General features: G+C 37.4%; 1 protein-coding gene across 1 annotated transcript in view; it reads left to right on the top strand.

Annotated features, from left to right (window-relative positions):
- Nucleotides 1–23241, top strand: part of LOC139020176 (ankyrin repeat domain-containing protein 26-like) — a 114383-nt gene that overhangs the window by 76687 nt on the left and 14455 nt on the right. Inside the window, exons 12-22 of the mRNA XM_070429947.1 lie at nt 824–1000; nt 1110–1273; nt 6131–6230; nt 7617–7793; nt 7902–8078; nt 8178–8341; nt 9340–9427; nt 15785–15961; nt 16070–16233; nt 20410–20587; nt 21907–22848. Of these exons, the coding sequence (XP_070286048.1) occupies nt 824–1000; nt 1110–1273; nt 6131–6230; nt 7617–7793; nt 7902–8078; nt 8178–8341; nt 9340–9427; nt 15785–15961; nt 16070–16233; nt 20410–20587; nt 21907–22848 (2508 nt within the window). The remainder of the gene's footprint in view (nt 1–823; nt 1001–1109; nt 1274–6130; nt 6231–7616; nt 7794–7901; nt 8079–8177; nt 8342–9339; nt 9428–15784; nt 15962–16069; nt 16234–20409; nt 20588–21906; nt 22849–23241) is intronic.

The raw sequence follows: 23241 nt of genomic DNA on the forward strand, positions 1-23241 counted from the left end.
TGTGAATGGTACTTACCATGTTGACAGTTTGAAACTCAATTTCATTTCTGAGTGTGAGGCCACTCAGCAAAAGTCCCAACATACACAAATACCAGCCATCACCCACTGGGTACCCATGGACTTGATGGTTTGTTGGCACCTAAGAGACTCTTTGGGGTAAGGCCAGCAGAATTCATCAGGTCCAAAATACCAATATTTGGTCTGAAATTAGGGGAACATTACTCACTTTCCAAAATTGCACTTTAACTAACAATTCATTGGCTTCACTCTGCTCCAATGCTGTAGTATATTGGTTCATATATTTTTAACTTCTACCACTTTTGATACATTTAAAGATCTTGAAAAAATCGTAAAAGGCAATATGGGAAACAATAGCTTCATGAAGAAAAACAAAGTTTCCTATTTGTTACTGAGGCACAAATTCACATCTTCTAAACCAATCTGTGTAATGCAAGACCCAGGTAGGAAAGACCAAAGTGGGAAATTTTGCATCTTTGTCTTTTTATTTCATTGTCTGTGGTAGATAAATGGGATGATGGTGAGAAGGGGAAATGTCATGTTGCAAAGAGTGGATGTAATGTGAATAGGAGCACAAAACTAAGAAAGCCCTTTTAGAAATCTTGGAAAATCCCTCTCCTATACAGAAAAAGACAGGAAACCGAATTTACAATTGCAATGACCTGTTATGATAAAATTAAACATTCAAAGTATTTTTATTGATTCAAGTCATAGCAATTTCATTACGGTAATAAAATTAATGAAAATATAACTTTTGAATGAATAAGGTAATAACAATAACCATAATATCAAACTTTCACCAAAGGTTGAAGAAGAGGAGGAAGAGAAAAGTAGTAAAAGGGAAGTGTCAAGAGGCATGTATGATGGTGCTGATGATGACAGTGACGATGATGGATTGAGTCAGCACAGCAACAGGGAACAAACTGATAACCAGCAGCCAAAAGATGACATTAATGAAGACGCAGTCATTTTAATGAATACGGTAATGACAAACCCAAATGATAAAAGCCAAATGACAGAACTAATGACAACACACTCCTTTTAACGAATAAGGTAATAACAATATCCTCAATATCCAACTTTCATCAAAGATTGAAGAACAAGAGAAGATGACAAGTAGTAAAAGGGAAGTGTCAGGTAACATGCATGATGGTGCTGAAGACAACAGTGACAGTGTTGGTGTGAGGCAGAAAGGCAACATGGAACAAAGTGAGAAGCAGCAGGTTCCTATTAAGGAGAAAGAAAATTCTCATAGGTAAGCCTATAGCAGTACTTAGCAGTAGGTAATTATTCTTTTCCTATAAAACAAATTCCAATTTGAGCTAATATTCATGATTAGCAAATTTACATTTTTACTAGATAGAACCTTGCTTGCTAATCAGAAAAAAAGCATATCAACAAACAAATGAGATACCATTTTTTGAACTTATAATGATAACTATTATCTGTAAAAAATAAAAAACAGAATGGCCATGAGAGGAAAAGGGCATTCTCCTGCACTATTGGTAGATGAAATTAGCACATCTTTTTAGAAGGGTAATTGAGCTTGTTTCAAAAATTCAAGTATGTCATTCCTTTCCCAATAGCTTCACTTCCAGAACTAGATCCTACATGAAAACATGACTTGTATATACATACACATATGCCGTCTAAGGACATTTATTTTATGTTATTATGTGTATAAACCATACAGTAGGTCAGTACATATGTATATATATATATATATATATATATATATATATATATATATAATATTACAGAGTCTAACAACATATACTTTTGTTCTTTGACATTTGGACATTTAACTTTCCACCATTTCAGGGAAATTACTGTGTGTTTGATGGCAAAAGGAAGGAGTGGGATCTCCCTAATAAGTGGTTTGCATGCCAAAAAAGCAAGAAAGCCTTTTTTGACTGAAATCAACTAACCTTTTAACCAGTGACAGGTGATGAGGAAGGAACAATGTATCTTCCTGCCTTGATTTAGGTCATCAGATGTGTTCTAGTTCAGGGAATAATAGTTATGTCAGCCAGTAAGTAGTGAAAACAAATTAATCCTAATCAGAGTGTTTTCATTAAATACTTCATAGGCTGGGAGAGGTGACAGCAGAAGTATACAACGAAAAGCTTTTTTAAAACATAGGCCCTTGCTCTAAGCGGTTTGGCTCATTGGATAGAGCGTCAGCCTACGGGGTCAAGGGTCCCAGTTTCGAGTCCAGTCAAGGGCATGTATTTTGTTTGTGGGCACATCCCCCGTAGGGCGTGTGCAGTAGGCAGCCGATAAATGTTTCTCTCTCATCATTGTGTCTAAAATATGCCCAATGTTAATTATATAAGGATCTTTATTTGATACACAGAAAGCTGATATTTCACTGAAAATTTTGTTGCCTTTTTTAAAGACATGGATTCCCTCATTGGAGCTGTGGATTGTACAGCAAACGTCGCATTGCTGTTGCATGTCCTACATCAGACAATGTAGTCTTCAAGGTAAAGTGCTCTCTTGTGAAATTAACTTTCTTGCTCTCAATTGAATTTTGTATAACACCCTTAAATTTCCTAGTGGCCCACCTATCATTGTTTTATGTTTATAATGCAAAATTAGTCTTTTTATCGTTAAATCCTCAAGGTGGAAAATGTTTTATTTTTGTTATATTGATTTTAGAGAGAGTAGAGGGATGGGGAGAGAGAGAGAGAGAGAGAGAGAGAGAGAGAGGGAGAGAAACATTGATGTGAGGGAAAGACATTGATTGGCTGCTGACTGCAAGGAAGATGGTCCCCGACAGAGATTGATCTGACAACCTCTATATATGCCCTGACTGGCAATTGAACCTATGACCCTCAGTGCATGGGATGATGCTCCATCCACTGAGCCCCACAGTTCAAAGGCGAAAATATGTTTACTTTATTGCATTGTTCCTTTTATATGCCATTTCCACAATAAGTGAGTCAATAGAGAGAGAAATCAGACAAGTGTTTGCCAGAGACTGGGTAGGGGAATGGGAGTTCCTATTTAATGGGAATAAGGTTCCCTTCTGGATTGGTGAAAGGTTTTGGAACTAAATAGAGGTGATCATTGCACAACATGGTACATGTGCCAAATGATACTGAATTTTATACTTTAAAATGGTATATTTTATATTTGGTGAAGCTTAATCACTAAGAAAAGAATACTGTCATAATCAATCAATCAAATTAAGATCATGTTACACACCTTTTAAAGCAATCCAATAGGTTCATTTAAAACATGTCTTCTGGTAAAACTTACATTGTTCATTTGAGGCTTTTCTTATTTCTTGAGGTAGGCCTGTATTGCTGTGAATTTCCCTCTTAGGACAGCTTCCATGTTGTTCCATAGATTTTGAATTATCATGTTCTCATTTCATTCGTCTCAAGGTATTTTTTGATTTTTTTCCTTGATCTCATTGTTAATTCATTCACTTTTTAGTAACAGGTCATTTACCCTTCATGTGTTCGTGTGTAATTGATTTCTAGTTTGACACCACTGTGGTTGGAGCAGATGTGAGGAATGATTGCAGTCTTCTGAAATTTACTGAGGCTTGCTTTATAGCCTTACCAGTTCCATGGCCTACCTAGGAACTGTTCCATGTGCACTTGAAGAAAATTTATACCCTGCATTTTTAGGTTAATAATGCTCTGAACATATCAATAAAATTCATTGGAGTTTTGGTTGGAACTTTTAAGATATATACATTTACCTTATTGATTTTTTTGGAAAGATCTATCTACTAATGTCAATGGGGTATTGAACTCCCTAACTATGATGATATGGATATTTGCTTTATATATTAAAGTGCTCCTCTGGTTGGTGGATATATATTGATAAGGTTTATTTCTTCTTGTTGGATTGATCCCATATCATTATGTATTGACCTTCTTTGTCTCTTTTTATAGCCTAACATTTAACTTCTATTTTTTCCCAACATAAGTATTACTTTCCCAGCTTTTTTTGTGGTTTGCATTTTATTAATTTATTTATTTAATTAAATTTTATTGGCGTGACATTAGTCTACATGAACATATAGGTTCCATGTGTGGATTACTAATTTACCAAATCTGTGAATAGGACCATGTGCCCACCACCCAAATTCAACTCTTCTCCTGTCACCTCATATTAGGACCCCTTTCTTCCCACAACCCCTCGTTGTTTGCATTTTAAGTTTTTTAAAAATATGTTTTATTGATTTCATTTTTATATTTTTATTTATTTCAGGGAGAGGAAGGGAGAGGGATATACAGATAAAAACATTGATGAGAGAGAAATATCCATCCTTTGCTTTCTGCATGCCCCCATGTGCCCTTACCAGATATCAGACTGTCACCTCTTGTTTCCTTTGTAAACACTTGACCAGTGAGCAACACTGGCCGGGTGAACATCTTTTCAGTTGAATTTTTACTAATTGATTTTTAGAGAGAAAAAGAGAAAGAGACAGACAGAGAGAGAGATAGAAAGAGAGACAACCATTGATTTGTTGTTCCACTTACTTATGCATTCATTGCTTGCTTCTTGTATATGTCCTAATGAGAGTTTGAACCAGCAAACTTGCTGTCTAGGGACAACACTAGCCAGTTGAGCCACCAGATCGGGCCTTTTTGGTTTGTATTTTCAGAAAATATCTTTTTCTATCCTTTTACTATCAGTATGTATGTATGTTTTGCTGATGTTGTTCTCTGGAAGACCGCACATGTGGGGAATTTGTTTTCTTATCCACCTATCTACTCTATGTCTTTTGATTGGAGCTTTTAAGATATATACATTTGCCATAACCAGTTTGGTTCAGTGGAGAGAGCATCGGCCTGCAGACTGAAAGGTCCCAGGTTCAATTCCGGTCAAGGGCATGTACCTTGGTTGCGGGCAAATTCCCAGTAAGAGGTGTGCAGGAGGTGGCTGATATATGTTTCTCTCTCATCGCAGTTTCTAACTCTCTATCTCTCTCCTTTCCTCTCTGTAAAAAATCAATAAAATCTATATTTAAAAAAGATATGTACATTTAGAGGGATTATTGATAGCTACTTGCTTATTGCTATTTTGTTCTTTATAATTAAGTCTACTGCCTCTTAGTTTTACTTTTTATATAAATCTCTTTAATAATTCCTCTAATACTGTCTTCTTTTTGTGTTATCAACTCCTTTAGGTTACCTAGAAAGTTCTTTATCTCTTTTTCAATATTAAATGACAGCTTTGCCATGTGGAGTAGTCTTGGATGCAGGTCCTTCTTTTTCATCACTTTGAATATTTTGTACTAATCCTTACCAGTCTGAAATGTGTCTGTTGAAAAAGCATCTAACAGACTTATTGGGTCTCCCTTGTAGGTAACTATTTGTTTTTTATTTCTGCTTCTAAGATCCTCTCTTTGTGTTTAACTTTTGCCATTTTAATTATGAAGTGGCTTGGTCTACGCCTCTTTCAGTTCATCTTGTTTGAGACTCCCTTTTTGTGCACTTCTATGTATTTTTCTTGCCCAGGTCAGGGATGTCTCAGTCATTTTATTTCTTTAAATAGATTCTTAATTTTTGCTCTCAAACTTCTCCTTCTGGTACCCCTCTAATGTGGATGTGGCTATGATTTCTGTTATCCCAGAAGTCCCTTAAACTACTCTCATTAAAGAAAGTGTATATATATATACTACTGATAGGCAAGCCTTTGCTTGCAAATATATATATATTTGCTCTAATTCGGTGTTTCCTGCTACCTGTCTTATAAGTGAAAGATTCGAATATATACTTCATCTTATCTGCTGTTGATTCCTTCTTTTGTATTGTTCATTTCAAGTATTGTACTCTTCATTTCTGAGTGGATATTTTATGATTCATTTATCCTTTTTTACTTGTTTTGACATTGTCGAAGTTCTCAGTATATTCCTTTAGCATCTTTGTAACCGTATTCTTCAACCTTGAATCTGGTGCATTTCTCCCCTCCATTTCATTTAGCTCTTTTTTCAGGGGATTTATGCTATGGTTTTTTGTTTGTTTGTTTGTTTGTTTGTTTGTTTTGTGTGTGTGTGTGTGTGTGTGTGTGTGTGTGTGTGTGTGTTTCATTTGGGGCATCTCTTGTATTCTTCTCATTTAAGCTTTTTCTCTGTATTTCTTTCTAGGAATATGGGTAGATCTACTATGCCTTCCAGTCTTAGAACAATGGACTTATGTGTTAGTTGTCTTGTCAAGCTCATTGGCACAATCTTTCTGACCATCAGAGTGGGTGCTCCAGGAATGTCACTTGTGTGTGTTATGTGAGCTCTCCTTTTGTAGAGTCTTGATGCTGGCCTATTTGTGGATGGGGTTGATGCTCACGCTGGCTGACCCCAGTGTATGAGATGCTATGTGAAGGCTGACACCATGTCAAGTAATACACTCCAGTATGTTGTGGTGCCTTTTGCGATCTTCATTTGGGTGTACTGATTGTGGAGTAATTGCTTCATGTTCTGTAACTCCCCACTGGAACCCCTTGAGATGGTGGTGGTGGGCACTCTGTTGTAAATCAATGTCAGTCTTTGTCTGTGATTTTCCCTGGGAGACCTGTGTGGAGCTACAAAGCAATGCAGTGTTTGTGACTGCCTCTGCTAGGCCTAGGTGCACCAGGGAGGGGCCACGCTGTACAGCAATGCCTCCTTCCACCAGCACCAAGCCCTGGAGGCAGCTAAGAACAAAGCCCAAATCTCTCTGAGATCCACCTCTGCCTACTAGCTTTCTATTGGGGTCAATCACTGAAAGAGCTCCCATTGGTATGTGAGTCCCATGAGGTAAGTGAGTCACCAGGTAGGTGTGAATGGTGTTTACTATGTTGATACAGATTAAACCTCAGCTTCATTTCTGGCTCTGGGGCCACCCAGCAAAAGTCCCAGGCTATGCAAATAGCAGCTGTCACAAACTGGGTACCCAAGGACCTTATGGTTGGGAGGCACATCAAAAAGTCAATACTGCAAGGCCAGCAGAATTCAGTAGGCCCCAAAGACCAAGACTAGCTTTGTGAATTAGGAGAGCATTACTAACTTTCCAAAATTGTATTTTAAGTAAAAATTCATTGGCATCACTCTGCTGGATTGTTGACATATGTTGATACATATATTTTATAAATGCCATCACTTTTGATACCTTTAAAGACCTTGAAATAAATGTAAGGCAATGTGGGAAACAATAGCTTCTTGAAAAAAGAGGAAACCTTCCTATTTGTTACTGTGGCACAATGTCACATGCTCTAAATCTATCTGTGTCAGGCAAGAACAGCTAGGAAAGACAAAAGTGGGAAATTTTGCATGCTTGTCTTTTTATTTCATTGTCTCTGATAGATAAATGGGATGGGGATGAGGAGCGAAAATGTTAGGCAGCAAAGAGTGGATATAATGTGAATAGGAGCACAAAATTAAGAAAGCTCCTTTAGAAATCTTGGAAAATCGGGCTCCTATACAGAAACAGAAATGAAGCAGAATTTATAATTTCAATGACCTGTTATGATAAAATTAAACATTCAAAATGTTTTTATTGATTCGAGTCATAGCAATTTAGTTACTGTAATAAAATTAATGAAAATATAACTTTTGAATGAATAAGGTAATAATGATAACCATAATATCAAACTTCAAGGTTGAAGAAAAAAATAAGCAGGCAAACAGTAAAAGGGACGTGTCAGAAAACATGTATGATGGTGCTAATGATGACAATGACAGAAGTGGATTGAGACAGCAAATCAACAGTGAACAAACTGATTCCCAGCTTCCAAATGATAAAATTAATGAAAACACAGCCTTCTTAGTGGATAAGGTAATAACAAACACAACTGATAAATCCAAATGACAAAATCAATAAAAACAGACTTGTTTTAATGAATAAGGTGACAACAATATCCTTAATATCAAATATTCATTAAAGGTTAAAGAAAAAAAGAAAACGAAAAGTAGAAAAAGGGAAGAGTCAGCAAACATGTATGATGGTGCTGGTGGTGATAGTAACAATGATGGATTGAGTCAGCACAGCAACAGGGAACAAACTGATAACCAGCAGCCAAATGATACCATTAATGAAAATGCAGTCATTTTAATGAATAAGGTAATAACAAACTGAAATGATAAAAGCCAAATGACAAAATTAATGAAAACTCACTCCTTTATTGAATAAGGTAATAACAATATCAAACTTTCATCAAAGGTTGAAGAACAAGAGAAGAAGACAAGTAGTAAAAGGGAAGTGTCAGGTAACATGCATGATGGCGCTGAAGACAACAGTGACAGTGTTGGTGTGAGGAAGAAAGGCAACATGGAACAAAGTGAGAAGAAGCAGGTTCCTATTAAGGAGAATGTAAATACTGATAGGTAAGCCTATAGCAGTATTTAGCAGTAGGTAATTATTCTTTTCCTATAAAACCAATTCCAATTTGAGCTAATATTCATGATTAGCAAATTTACATTTTTACTAGATAGAACCTTGCTTGCGGATCAGAAACAAATGCATATCAACAATGAGATACCATTTTTTCAAGTTATAATGATAATTATTGTCTGTAAAAAATAAAAGCCAGAATTGTCCCATGAGAGGAAAAAGGCATTTTCCTGCACTATTGGTAGATGAAATTAGCACATCTTTTTAGAAGGGTAATTGAACTTGTTTCAAAAATTCAAGTATGTCATTCATTTCACAATAGCTTCAGTTCCAGAACTAGATTCTACATGAAAACATGACTTGTATAAAAATACACATATGGAGTTTAAGGACATTTATTTTATGTTAATATGTGTATAAAACATACAGTAGGTCAGCACATGTCAATAAATATATATATAGTTATATGTATATAACTATATATATACATGTATATATATATATACACATATATGTAGTTACATAGGGTAATAAAATATGCATTTGTTCTTTGACATTTGGACATTTAACTTCCCAGAATTTCAGGGAAATTACTGTGTGTTTTGAGGACAAAAGGAAGGAGTGGGATCTCCTTAATAAGTGGTTTGCATGTAAAAAAAGCAAGACTGTCATTTTTGACAGAAATCAATTAGTCTTTGAACCAGGGACAGATGATGAGGAAGGAACAATGTATCTTCCTGCCTTGATTTACGTCATCATATGTGTTCCAGTTCAGGAAATAAAAATTATGTCAACCAGTAAGTGGTGAAAACAAATTAATCCTAGTCAGAGTGTGTTCATGAAATAGTTCATAGGCTGGGAGAGGTGACAACAGAAATAAAAAACTAAAAGCTTTTTTTAAACATAGGTCTAGAGTTAATTATATCAAGAATCTTTATTTGATATACAGAAAGCTGATATTTCACTGAAAATTTTGTTGCCTTTTTTAAAGACATGGATTCCCTCTTTGGAGCTGTGGATTGTACAGCAAACGTCGCATTGCTGTTGCATGTCCTACATCAGACAATGTAGTCTTCAAGGTAAAGTGGTCTCCTGTAACATTAACTTTCTTGTACTCAATTGAATTTTGTGTAACACTTGCTCATAAAATTTCCTAGTGGCCTACTTATCATTGTTTTATGTTTGTAATTCAAAATTAGTCTTTTTATAGTTAAATCCTCAAATTGGGAAATGTTTTATTTTTGAATAAAAATATATATATATATATATATATAGAGAGAGAGAGAGAGAGAGAGAGAGAGAGAGAGACATTGATGAGAGAGAAAGACATTGATTGGAAGCCACCTGCAAGGAGGATGGTCTCTGACAGGGATTGATCTGACCACCTCTATATATGCCCTGACTGGAAATTGAACCTATGACCCTTCAGTGGATGGGACGATGCTCCATCCACTGAGCCCCACTGTCCAAAGGAGAAAATGTATTTACTTTATTGCATTGTTCCTTTTATATGCAATTTCCACAATAAGTGAGTCAATAGAGACAGAAATCAGACAAGTGTTTGCCAGAGACTGGGTAGGGGGAATGGGAGTTCCTATTTCATGGGAATAAGGTTCCCTTCTGGATTGGTGAAAGGTTTTGGAACTAAATAGAGGCGATCACTGCACAACATGGTACATGTGCCAAATGATACAGAATTTTATACTTTAAAATGGTATATTTTATGTTTGGTGAAGTCTAATCACTAAGATAAGAATACTGTCATTATCAATCAACAAAATTAAGATCATATTACACACCTTTTAAAGCAATCCAATAGGCTCATTTAAAACATGTCTTCTGGTAAAGGTTACATTGTTCATTTGTGACTTTTTTTCGTTCTTGAGGTAGGCCTGTGAATTTCCCTCTTAGGACAGCTTCCACGTTGTCCCATAGATTTTGAATTATCGTGTTCCCATTTCATTTGTTTCAAGGTATTTTTTGATTTTTGCCTTGATCTCATTGTTAACCCATTCACTGTTTAGTAGCAGCTTATTTACCCTTCATGTGTTTGTGTGTAATTGATTTCTAGTTTGACACCACTGTGGTTGGAGAAGATGTGAGGAATGATTGGAGTCTTCTGAAATTTACTGAGACTTATTTTATAGCCTTACATGTGGCCTACCTAGAAAACTTTTCCATGTGCACTTTAAGAAAATTTATACCCTGCATTTTTAGGTTAATAATGCTCTGAACGTATCAACGAAATTCATTTGAGTTTTGTTTGGAGCTTTAAAAATATATACATTTACCTTCTTGCTTTTTTTTTTTTTTTGAAAGATCTATCAATGTCAAAGGGGTACTGTACTTCCTAACTATGATTGTATAGATATTTGCTTTATATATTGTAGTGCTCCTCTTGTGAGTGCATATATGTTCATAAAGGTTATTTCTTCTTGTTGGATTGGTTCCATATCGTTATGTAATGACCTTCTTTGTCTCTTTTTATAGCCTTACATTTAACTTCTATTTTGTCTGACATAAATATAGCTTTCCCAGCTTTTTTGTGGTTTGCATTTTATTTATTTATTCATTCATTCATTTATTTATTTATTTAAATTTCATTGGGGTGACATTAGACAATATGAGCACATAGGTTTCTTGTGTGTGGATTTCTAATTTACGAAATCTGCATATAGGACCATGTGCCCACCACCCAAAGTCAAATCTTCTCCTGTCTCCTCATATTAGTGTGGAGGGGTCTCTCTTTTCTGTGTGCAGCTTGGAAAGAGAGTGGTCTGGTTATTTGAGTAGAGGCTGCTGGGGATTTGAGAAATGAAAGAAAGAGACAAGACTCAAAGCTGGAAGGAAAAAGCTGGGACCGGGTGGGACCACCGTCCTCTTCTGAGGGACAGACAGGGACCCAGCACCAAAGCAGTGTGTTTATTTTATACCCCAAATACCAGTAGGTTTCACTAAAATTCAAGATAAAGGGGCTTGGGTGGGCCAGAGTCCTATTCATTCCTGGTGTTAGACTGGATTTACATAACAAAACCCACTCCCAGACACCTGGGCAAAGATGAAAGTCAAGCTAACACTTGTGCCTTTTTGGTAAGATGTGTATCCAGGACCTGGCTCTGCCTGTCACCTTGGGTTCAGCTGGCAGTTATTAAGTATAAATGCCCATGTGCCTTCCCAGGGGCCCTCTACATCTCCCCCATTTTTATTTTTAAATGTATCTTGTGGACATCTACTTGGAGACTTCAGACTTGAGATCACAGGAGCTTGCTGATGACTGAAAAAAGGCAGGATAAGATTAGTAGTACACAAAGGAATCCAATTAGGTACCAGGTCGTGTTTTTTAACATATTCCATAGATTAAATTCTTTTAAATCATCCAGCAATTCTTTTGCTAGTTTTGCTGGAGATATAATATCATCATGACTATTTTGAATGATTTGCACATGTTTGGCTTGCCGCACTAGGTCTATACTGATATTATTATGAGACCATATTCACTGTAGGTGCATCTTGATTTTATTTGAATCCCATAGAGAACTGTTATAGCGGGCTGAAGTCACACAAATATATGTAAAAGCAGCAAGACATTGAAGCTGCTATCTAATCTCGATACTTTCTAATTGATTACCTAGTCCTATTACTACAGCTCAGCTTCCAAAGCATTTAGGTTTGTTTCTGGCCTTGTTTCTATATCTTCTTGATCCTGAAATGTAGTTGAGGTGTTCTGAGCCAATTCATTGACAGCTTCGCATTCTGGATGCTTTGGGTCAATGCAAGAGAAGCAGTTATAGCAGATGCAATAACAGTAACTAGGGTAACAATATCAAAAATAATAAGTCCCAAAGCATGCTTTTCCTGGGACAATAGTGTAATTCCTGCAATGCCTGAGGGCCCGCATCATGATACCATTTTCCTGTTGGTAGGAAACGTAATAAAAGAAGTCTGCTTTAAAATTAATATGTCCTCCTTCAGGTTATGCCTAGAAACACAGCTGGTAATGTTACAGTGATGGCATTGGACAGCATAATGTGTGTCCAATCTGTTGATGTTCACATTTCCAGTTACCAATACATATGGGGGCTGGCCACAAGCTCATAGCCATAGCAAGGGCTCGATGAACAGCTCCTTTAGTATTAGCGAAGAAAGAGCCAGTAAAATTAAGAAAGTCAAGGGCAGCAGCTAAAAGCCACAGATCTTTCTGTAAATTTCCTGTTTTCATGGTCAGGTCATTACTTACAAAACCTCCTGGTGACATAGGCTCATGATGGGGATACTTAGCATCAAGCCTGTGGGACCAATCCAATACATACAAGCCAGAGCCAGAAATAATATGTCTCAGTGGTACAGGACTGGCACAATCTTGCCATTGAGGACATGCTCCGAACTCAGTAGTGGTGCTATTAGGGCAGGAGGGGGGCAGGGGGTGCTTATCAGACAGCCATCGTGTGGCCTTAGGAAATCCAAGTTTAGTAACTGTCTGAATATATTTTGCCATATCCCAAGAGCCTGCAATGTTAGCAATGTTTGTGCATCCATAAGACATCTTATTTTCTTGGCCAAGCTGCAAACATCCTGAAGTCCCCCTTTTAGATAAATAAATAGGGAGCTCCCCACTAAAACCATTATAAGTATAATCACCTTGGGAAGAAGGAGTTATATGCTTGTTGGAGATACCCCGGACCATATTAGTGTTGTCAGTAAATGCTGGCACTGATTCTCCGGTCCAGGAGGCTGGATTGACCATAGGGGTGTCTGGAACATAAGTCCAGTAAGTGTCAGCTGCAGCCATACCTACCTGACAGCTGACAAGCGCCAGCATAGCAACAAAAAGGTTGGAGGGTGTTACCTGAACCTCCTCTTCTTTCACCACTTGCTGAGTATCGGTGGTCAGCTTCTTCAGTTGACCCAATGTAGGGACACTAGCTTCTTGGGTGGCCTTAGCAAGCTGCCTTCTGCTATTCTCCTTCTTTGGGGCCTGTGGCTGAGCTGGCATCATCACCAGAGGTGTGATCTTCAGCTTCTTGAATGGTGGGATGAGTTGTTCTCCCAGGATCCATGGTCGTGACACACCGCTTGCTCTGGCACCCAGATGGAGTTAGAAGCACCTGCTGGAAAGATACAAACATGGCCTCTTCCCCATATTATTACTGGGTCTGGCTCTCTCCACTGCCCGGTTTGTAAATCCTTCCATCGTGCCATATCGGCAGATGCCACGGGACCAGGAGGTTGATGCCTCCTCTCGGCTGCTGTGTGACCCTATCGTCAAAATTTAAAGTGTAAAGGGCATGATTTAACTGATTCTGTGAAGTAGGATAATACCCCTCTCCCCCTTTCTGTTTTTGTAACTGAGTTTTTAAGGTTTGATTAGCTCTTTCTACAATTGCCTTTCCCTGAGGATTAAAGGGAATTCCTGTATTATGTATTATTTGGTATTGCTTGCAAAACTGCTGAAAGGAGAAGCTAGTATAGGCAGGCCCATTATCTGTTTTTACCTCTAGGGGCCGTCCCATGACTGAAAAAGCCTCTAGGCCAGTGGTACTCAACACGTGGGTCGCCAACCTGTCAGTTGCGACCGCTTTGGGGGTCAAACGCCCCTTTCACAGGAATCACCTAAGACCATCGGATAACACACATATAATTACATATTGTTTTTGTGATTAATCACTACGCTTTAATTATGTTAAATTTGTAACCCTGAAAATACATCCTGCATGTCAGATATTTATATTACACTTTAGAACAGTAGCAAATTACAGTTATGAAGTATAAACAAAAATAATTTAATGGTTGGGGGTCACCACAACATGAGGAACTGTTTTAAGGAGTCGCAGCATGACATTTAGCTCTTTATTTTTGGGGATTTATCCTGTATTGTTTTGTTTTGTATTGTTTTTGTGTGTGTTTTCATTTTGGCATCGTTCTTCTTCTCCCCATTTAAGCTGCCTCTTTGTATTTGTTTCTATGAATTGGATTGATCTACTATGTCTCCCAGTCTTAGTAAAATGGACTTATGTGTTCGGTGTTTTGTCAGGCTCATTGGCATCATTCTTTCAGATCACCAGAGCTGGGTACTCCAGGAATGTCACTTGTGTGTGTGCCCTCCTTTGTAGAGTCTTAATGCTGACGTATTTGTGGATGGGGTTGATGCTCACGCTGGCTGACCGCAGTGTATGAGATGCTATGTGAAGGCTGACCCCATGTCAATTAATACACTCCAGTATGCTGTGGTACCTGTCGAGATCTTCATTTGGGTGTCTGATTGTGGAGTCATTGATTCATGTTCTGTAGCTCCCCACTGGAGCCTCTTGCTAGAGCACTCTGTTATAAGTCAATGTCAGTCTCTGCCTGTGACTTCCGCTGGGTAACCTGTGTGGAGCTACAACGAGATGCAGTGTTTGTGACTGCCTCTGCTAGGCCTAGGTGCACCAGCGAGGGGCCAAGCTGCACAGCAATGCCTCCTTCCAGCAGCACCGAGCCTGTGAGGCAGCTAAGAACAAGCCCAAGTCACTCTGAGTCTCACCTCTGCCTACCAGCTTTGTGTTGGGGTCAATCACTGAAAGAGCTCCCTTTGGTATGTGAGTCCCATGAGGTAAGTGAGTCACCAGGTAGGTGTGAATGGTGCTTCCCATGTTGATACAGACTCCAACTCAGCTTCAGTTCTGGGTGTGAGGCCACTCAGCAAAAGTCACAGGCTATGCAAATAGCAGTGATCACCCACTGGGTACCCATGAACCTTATGGTTGGGGGGCATCTCAGAGAGTCATTAATGTAAGGCCAGCAGAATTCATCAGGCCCTAAAGACGAAGACTTGGCAGTGTGACATTAGGGGAGCATTACACACTTTCTCAAATTGTACTTTAACTAACAATTCATTGGCTTCACAATGCTCCTATATTGTAGTAAACTTAGGCTCATATATTTTATAAATGCCACACTTTTTGGTACCTTTAAAGACCTTGGAAAATGTAAAAGGCAATATAGGAAACAATAGCTTCGTGAAGAAAGAGGAAAGCTTCCTATTTGTTACTGAGGCACACTGTCACATCCTCTAAGTCTGTGTAATGCAAGTCAGAGGTGGGAAAGAAAAAGAAGGATATTTGCATTTTTTTGTCATTGATTTTATTGTCTCTGTGAGATAAATGGGATGGGGTGAGTATGGGGAATATTAGGTAGCAAAGGGTGGATTTTGTGTGAATAGGAGCACAAAATTAAGAAATCACTCTTAGAAGTCTTGGAAAATTTGGCTTCTATATAGAAGCAGAAACAAAGCAGAATTAGCGCAATTTCAATGACCTTTTATGATCAAATAAAACACTCAAAATATTTTCATTGATTCAAGTCATAGCAGTTTCATTAATATCATTAAATTAATGAAAACACTATCTTTTGATGAATAAGGTAATAACAATATCTTTACTATCAAACATGCATCAAAGGTTGAAGGAGAAAAGAAGCAGAGAAGCAGTATAAAGGAAGTATCAGGAAACATATCGGATGGTGCTGATGATGACAGTGACAGAAATGGATTGAGACATCAAGGCAACAGTCAAGAAACTGATACCCAGCAGTCAAATGATAAAATTAATGAAAACACAGTCTATTTAATGAATAAGGTAACAGCAAAACTAAGTCATAAAGCCACATGAAAAAGGTAATGAAAACACAGTGTTCTTAATGAATAAGGTAATAGCAATATCCTTAATATCAAACTTTCATCAAAGGTTGAAGAAAAGAAGGAGCAGAAAAATAGTAAAAGGGAAGAGTCAGGAAACATGTGTGACGGGGCTAATGATGACACTGACCGTGCTGGAGGGAGACAGATAAGCAAGAGTGAACAAAGTCATAAGCACCAGTTTCCTATTGTGGAGAATGATGATTCTGAGAGGTAAGCCTATAGCAGTATTTAACAGTAGGTAATTATTCTTTTCCTATCAAACAAATTCCAAGTTGAGCTAATATTCATGATTAAAAATTTTGAATTTATACCAGATTGACCCTTGCTTTCTAATTAGAAAATGCTAATCAACAAAAAATGAGATACCATTTTTTTGAACTTATAATAACTAATTATTGTATTTAACAAATAAAACCAGAATTTTCCCATTGGAGGAAAAGGCATCCACATGCACTATTGGTAGGTGAAATTAGCACATCTTTTTCAAAGGGTAATTGAGCTTTTTTCAAAATGTCATGTATGTCATTCCTTTATCCCAATAACTTCACTTCCAGGGCTAGATCTTTCATAAAAACATAACTAGTATAAACACACACATACACAGTCTAAGGGCATTTATTATATGTTATTATGTATACAAAACATACAGTAGGTCATTATGTATATAATACTAGAGGCCTAGTGTATGAAATTCATGCTCTGGGGCAGGGGGGTGGGTTTCCCTCAGTCTGGCTTGCATCCTCTCACAGTCTGGGACTCCTAGCTCCTTACTGCCCGTGTGCTGGCTGCTCCTTACTGCTTGGCTCTCTGCTCCTTAGCACTGCTGCACAGGCTGGAGAGGCTCCAGCCACTGCCTCTCTGCTCACCAGCTGTGAGCCTGGCTTCTCACTGAGCAATGCTCTCCCTGTGGGAAGGCACTGACCACCAGGGGGAAGCTCCTGCATTGAGCATCAGCCTAATGGTGGTCACTGTGCATCATAGCAACCAGTTATTCTCGAATTTGGTCAATTTGCATATTAGGCTTTGATTATATAGGACTAGATCCTACACTAGAGTATACAAAAGTTACCAAATATTTTACTTCCTAAGAAAATCATAAGTAATTGGTTTGCTGCCATTTTCTAGATATATCTCTATATATTAATGCATATATATATATATATATATATATACACTAGAGGCCAGTTTCATGAAGATTCACACAATAGGCCTTCCTTTCCCTGACTGCCAGCACCACTTTTCCCTCAGCACCTGGGACCCAGGCCTTTGGTCTGGCTGCAGCAGAGAAGCCAAGCCTTGAGGCTAGGCTTCTCCACTCTGGCCACAGCGGAGAAGCCAAGCCTCTTCAGGCTTCAGTCTTCAGTTGTCCTCAATCTACACTCAGGCCTGAGCCTTCTGTTTTCGCTCTGCACCTGCATATGCAAATTAACGTGGAATCTTTGTTGGGTTAATTTGCATACTCATCCTGATTGGTGAGTGGGCATGACAGAGTGACAACCAATTTACTTATTTCTCTTTAATTAGTGTAGATTGCCATGTGGATAGTTTACTTTTTCAAATTTCAAATTTCTATTTTTCCCCGAACTTTATTGAGTCATAATTGACATGTAACCTTGCATATTTTGAAGGTATATAGTGTGTTCATTTGATACGCTTTTATGGTGGTAAGTGATCAGCACAGGAGGGTTTGTTCACATTTCCATTACAGCACATAATTACCAATTCTCTTTTAGTGATGAGAACATTTAGATCTAATCATTTAGCAACCATCGAGCACATAGTACAGTATTGTTAACTATAATCACCATGCTGTACATCAGACCCCCACAAGTGATCGACTTATAACTGAAGTTTGTACCTTTGACCAAAATCTCCTCGCCTTTACTCATACCCTCAGCCTCTGGCTACCACCACTGTACTCTCTGATTTTGTGAGTTTAGGTACTTTAGATTCCACATGCAAGAGAGATCATGCAGTATTTGTCATTGTCTGACTTATGTTTACTAGTCTAATGCTCTCAAGGTTCACCTATGTGGGCACGATTGGTAGTGAAACCTGACAACAAGGAAGTCCAGTCTGCCTGTCACTACTTGAGCCAATGAAGCAGAGACAGGTTTGATTCCTGTATGAGCATTGATTCCAACAATGCTGGCAGTATGGGAGAGCAGCAAGTCATCCAAGAATATTTGCTCTGCACACCATCCACCCCCGACCCCAATAAAGTGGCTGCTTAGATGGGGTAGAATGATAAAGATGACATGGGGAAGTAGGCAAATGAAATAAGAATGGTTATGTAAAAGTAACAAAAACGGGTATTACAGGCATGGGAAAATAGGCAAAAGGAAATAGACGGGTATATTGTTTACAGATCACAGGCAATGCAAGCTGAGAGGTTGCAAAGTGTGGGCACCTCTGGGACTCCAGTGTTGCTCCAACAAGGTAATTAATCTTTCCATGATATTAGGGAGTTAAGGAAGATGGACCACATTTCCAGGTAAACTTCCATGTCCCAGAGGTGTGGGGAGAGCACCCAGCCAGATCAGAACATTCTTTCTTTAATCAGAACAAAATAATCATGGTTAATAGAGCGTGATTAACATTTCTTATAACAATAGCCAGTCTCTATCATTCTATTTCTTTCTCATGCAAGAGAAAAATCTATTGTCTATGTATGTATGTGTGTGTGTGTGTGTATACATAGACACACGTAATTATATGCATAGTATACACATACCTACAAACATTCATACATACCACATATCTTTATCTGTTCATCTATTGGTGAACACTTAGTTCATATATCTTGGCTATTGTGAATAAGGCTGCCATATACATGGGAGTATAGCTATCTCTTTGAGGTGGTGTAAAAAATGTATGATTATGCAGAGTGGAATAAGCCAGATAACTATCACATGATCTCACTCATTTGTGGAATATAATGAACAACATAAACTAATGAACAAAAACAGATCCAGAGACAGAGAAGCATCAATCAGACCGTCAAAACTCAAAGGGAAGGTAGGGGAGGGTGGGGGTAAGGGGGAGAGATCAACCAAAGGATTATATGCTAGCATATAGGCCTAAGCAATGGATACAGACAACAGGGGGGTGAGGGCATGAGTGGGGGGATGGGGGGTAATGTAGGGATAAGGACACACCTGTAATACCTTAATGAATTAAAAAAACAAATAAAAAGCATCCCACTATTTCTCAAAAAAAATGTATGACTGCTCTCTAAATGTCCATTAGGTCCACTTGTTCTAATGTTTGGTTCAAGTTTAACATATCCTTGTTGATAGTGTGTCTAGATGATCAAATCATTGCTGAAAGTGGGGTATTGATGCTCCCTGCTATTATTGTGTTGTTGGATATTTAAACCTTTTAGTTCTGTTAAAATTTGTTTAATATTTTTAGGGGAACAAATGTTGGGTGCATACCTATTTACAATTGTTATATATGTTATGAAGTGATCCCCTTATTGTTATGTGAAGGCCTTGCTTGTGCCTTGTTACAGTTTGTGGCTTAAATTCTGTTTTGTCTAATATAAGTATATCTACGAATTCTCTTTGGTTTGCCCTTGCAAGGGATATCTTTTCTCTCTCTTAGCTTTTAGTCTTTAATAATGACTTGAATCCTGGCTAGTGTGGCTTTCTTGGTTGGAGCACCATCCAATATACCGAAAGGTTGTAGGTTTGATTCCAGGTTAAGGCATATACCTAGATTGTGGATTCCATCTCTGGTTTGGGTACATAGGAGAAGAAACCAACTGATGTTCTCTCTCACATTGATGTTTCTCTATCTGTCTGTCTGTATCTCTATCCATTCCCCTCTCTCTAAAATCCTTGAGCACATCCCCTGGTGAGGATTTTTTTTTTTGAAAGTTAAGAAAATGATTGGAGTCTCTTGAAGGCAACAAGTAGTGGGGTCTTATTACTTAATCCATCAAACACTGTATGCCTCTTTTCCTTTTCATTGAATTTATTGAGGTGACTCTGGTTATCAAAAGACTACAGGTTTCAGGTGCACATTTCTACAACACAGCGTCTGCCTGCCATATTGTGTGTTCTCCACCCCTGGTCGTTCCAGGCCTTTTGATTGGAAAATTCAATCCATTTACAAAGAAATTATTGACAGGTAAAGGATTACTAATGCTATCTTGTTGTTCTCTGGCTGTTTTGTAGTTCCATTGTTACATTCTTTATCTCTTGCTGCCTTCCTTTTTGAATTGTAGATTTTCCGTAATGGGCTTTGGATTCCTGCTCTTTATCTTTTGTGAATCTGCTGGAGATTTATGTTTTGTGGTTACCATGAGGTTTACATAAGATATCATATAAATATAACAGTACATTTTATGTTGATCAGAGCTTTGATTGTGTTTAACTGCAGATTGATCTCACTAGAAGAAGAAGAGAAGAGACAAAAAGCTGATCTGTTAAGTAAAAAGAATACAGGGCAGACAAGGAAAAAAGAAAAGCAATCTATTAAAAATGTTGAAATGAGCCCCAAAGTTGAAAACACCACTAGAACACAAGTGATGGCATTGAAGACAGTAAGAAGGAATAAGGTAAATTTATCTTTGGTAAAAATTTCCTATATCTAACAGTATTTTATCAATAATTGTATCTTTTTTATTTAATGTACATTAAGACATTTTAAACAAGCCCAAAATGTTATCTCATTCAAAAAATGAACTGTGACATTTATGACTAAAATTATTAATTTATTACTATCCTTGGCAGGTAGTAGATACTCTGTATATGTTTTCTAAATGAAGAAAGGGACAATAAATTAAGTTTAACCATTCACATCAATGTTAATTTTGGGTTTAAAAAATGTTAACATACAGGATAAATTGCTTTGACACTGTGATGGAATTACTCAAAAGTTCATAAATAAATTCTCTTTCACAATACTGCATTTTTGCTCTATGACAAATTTAGCTATCCCTTAAGTTAAAATTTGAGTTTTTCATGAAGATGAAAGATCCTTATGCTTAAAAATGCTACTTCTTTTTAACAGTTTTTTAAGGAGCTGTTCTTAAGCTTTGAACTTTTTGTTAAAGGTATGAGATCAAAAACTCAATGAAACATGTCCCTAGGTTGTTGAAGAACTAAATTACACTCAGAGACGACTTTCTCAAGAACAGAATGCCACTATATTACAAGATGGAATTCTGACCAAACACCTTTGCAAGCCAAAGGGGATAGAAAGAGCTCATAAGAGCAACAATTTTTGAGTCTGGAGACCTGGGGAAAATCCAGAAGTTGCTTATCTTTTTAACCCCTCCATTCCAGATTGTGTTAACGAATGGGTTCATTGATGGATGTAGAAGAGTTTAGGACAATGCCTAGATGATCAGTTATTAGTAGAGGTAATTTTTATGACTGAAAGTACTAAAAAAGTAGACTATCTATGAGATAATCTTTGAAAAATATTTTTTAGGAAATTTAGTTTCTCCCAGTATATGCAGGGTTAATACTCTCACTGTGAGGTAGCTGTAAGTTCAGTCTATAAGCTCAATTTTTAAGTGTAGTTAGAGTTATTCATCTTTTACTTAATGTATCCTGGGTTGGTAGTGATTCAGAAAAAGCCCTTTCCAATTCTGAGATTCTTAGAAAGTACCTTGTGGTTTGCATTTCATTTTAAAAAATCCATCAACTTACATTAAATTTTTGAACTTTGGAGAATGTAGGCTTGTACCAAGTTAGAGGTTTGGTGCAATTCTATATTTTTATGAGGGATATCCACCTATTGGAACCTTTTTATAAGGTAAAAGATGAATAACTCTAGCTACACTTAAAAACATAAAGTTTTCTTTATTTCAGAGGCTATCATGATATAGCATTTCAATGAGTTCGCTAAAGTCTCCTTGGTTTTACTTAGGTTTCTGATAGTGATGAAAAAGAACAACGACTGTTACGTGAAAATCGCAGGTTGAAGAATAAAATTGCCAAGCTAACACTGGAACTAGACACAGTGAAAAATCAGAACCCGGAAATGGAGGGAAAAAATGATTCAGTGGACATTGTGACTGTCAAAGAAAAGATTGACCATCTTCAGAAGACAATAACAGAAACACTATTTCAACCCAATGCACAGCTTGAAGTTCTGAGAGCTGAGCTTACAATGCTAAGCTCTAAACTGGAGGATGAACAACAAAACAGAAGAAGACTGGAAGCAGAAGGGGACTCACACAGGTCTAGACGGGCTACTGTTGTACAGGATCATGAGCACTGTCAGACTTCAAAAGGAGATCTACAAGTTGATTTCAAGAAAGAAAAAGAAGAACTGATTTGTTCCCAGGACAAAAATAAATCTGATATGTCTAATCTAAAACGTGACATAATGGAGATTTTTTCTCAAGAATTTTCTATATTGAAAAATAAAGTCAATCGCCTAGAAATTGAGTTGCATCACACAAGAGATGCTCTCAGAGAAAGGGCAGTAGTTTTAGAAGATGGAGAAAGAGACCAAAGCCAAACGCAGTGTCAAAAGAAGGAAATTGAAAATGTGTCTCAAAAGGAACAAGGGAAAGTGAATGCAGACATTGGAAAGCAGGAATCTTTACAGGAGAGGCTATCTCACCTGCAGCGTGAAAATAAGTTGCTTCAACAGCAACTGGAACGGGCTCACTACAAATCTGAGAAGAAAGGAGAGACAGTCATTAGAATTCAAGATCAGATTGTGGATACCATAAAAATATTGCCAGCCAACAGTAAAAAGCAAGGTCTTAGGCTGAATGAAACATGTGAGGAATTAATCCACGAATGCCATCTTTTAAAAGAAAGCAGACTTCAGTATGAAAATGATAAAGCAGAAAGTGATGTAAGTATCCAGACAGATAAATATTTTCAAATTTCCTCAAAGAGAATTCATAGCAATATTTGAGGATGGCTAAATGTTGAATCCAGGTGAATATTAAAAATGTATAGATTATAAAGCAGTTTGTTCTATCATCTTAGAAGTAGACATTCTATCCATCAAATGAACATTAGACCTGAGAAGTGCTTTGTTTGAGTAGAGACATTGTGTTGCCCATGAAATTTTAAGAGGTTAAGTTCCAGATTGGTAATAGATGTAGGTTGATAATACTGAAGTCTTATATTGATAGAATAATAATTTTAGTCTTTCTGTCACCGAATTTTAATATTGTTAGGAAGCAGGTAAATGGAAATGTTCTTGCCTCAAATGAGTATTTTTAAATTAAGATTTAATTAA

This window comes from Myotis yumanensis, unplaced genomic scaffold (genome assembly GCF_028538775.1).
Source record: "Myotis yumanensis isolate MYYU_CA2020_CCGP unplaced genomic scaffold, mMyoYum1.0.hap1 SCAF_1, whole genome shotgun sequence".
NCBI lineage: Eukaryota > Metazoa > Chordata > Mammalia > Chiroptera > Vespertilionidae > Myotis > Myotis yumanensis.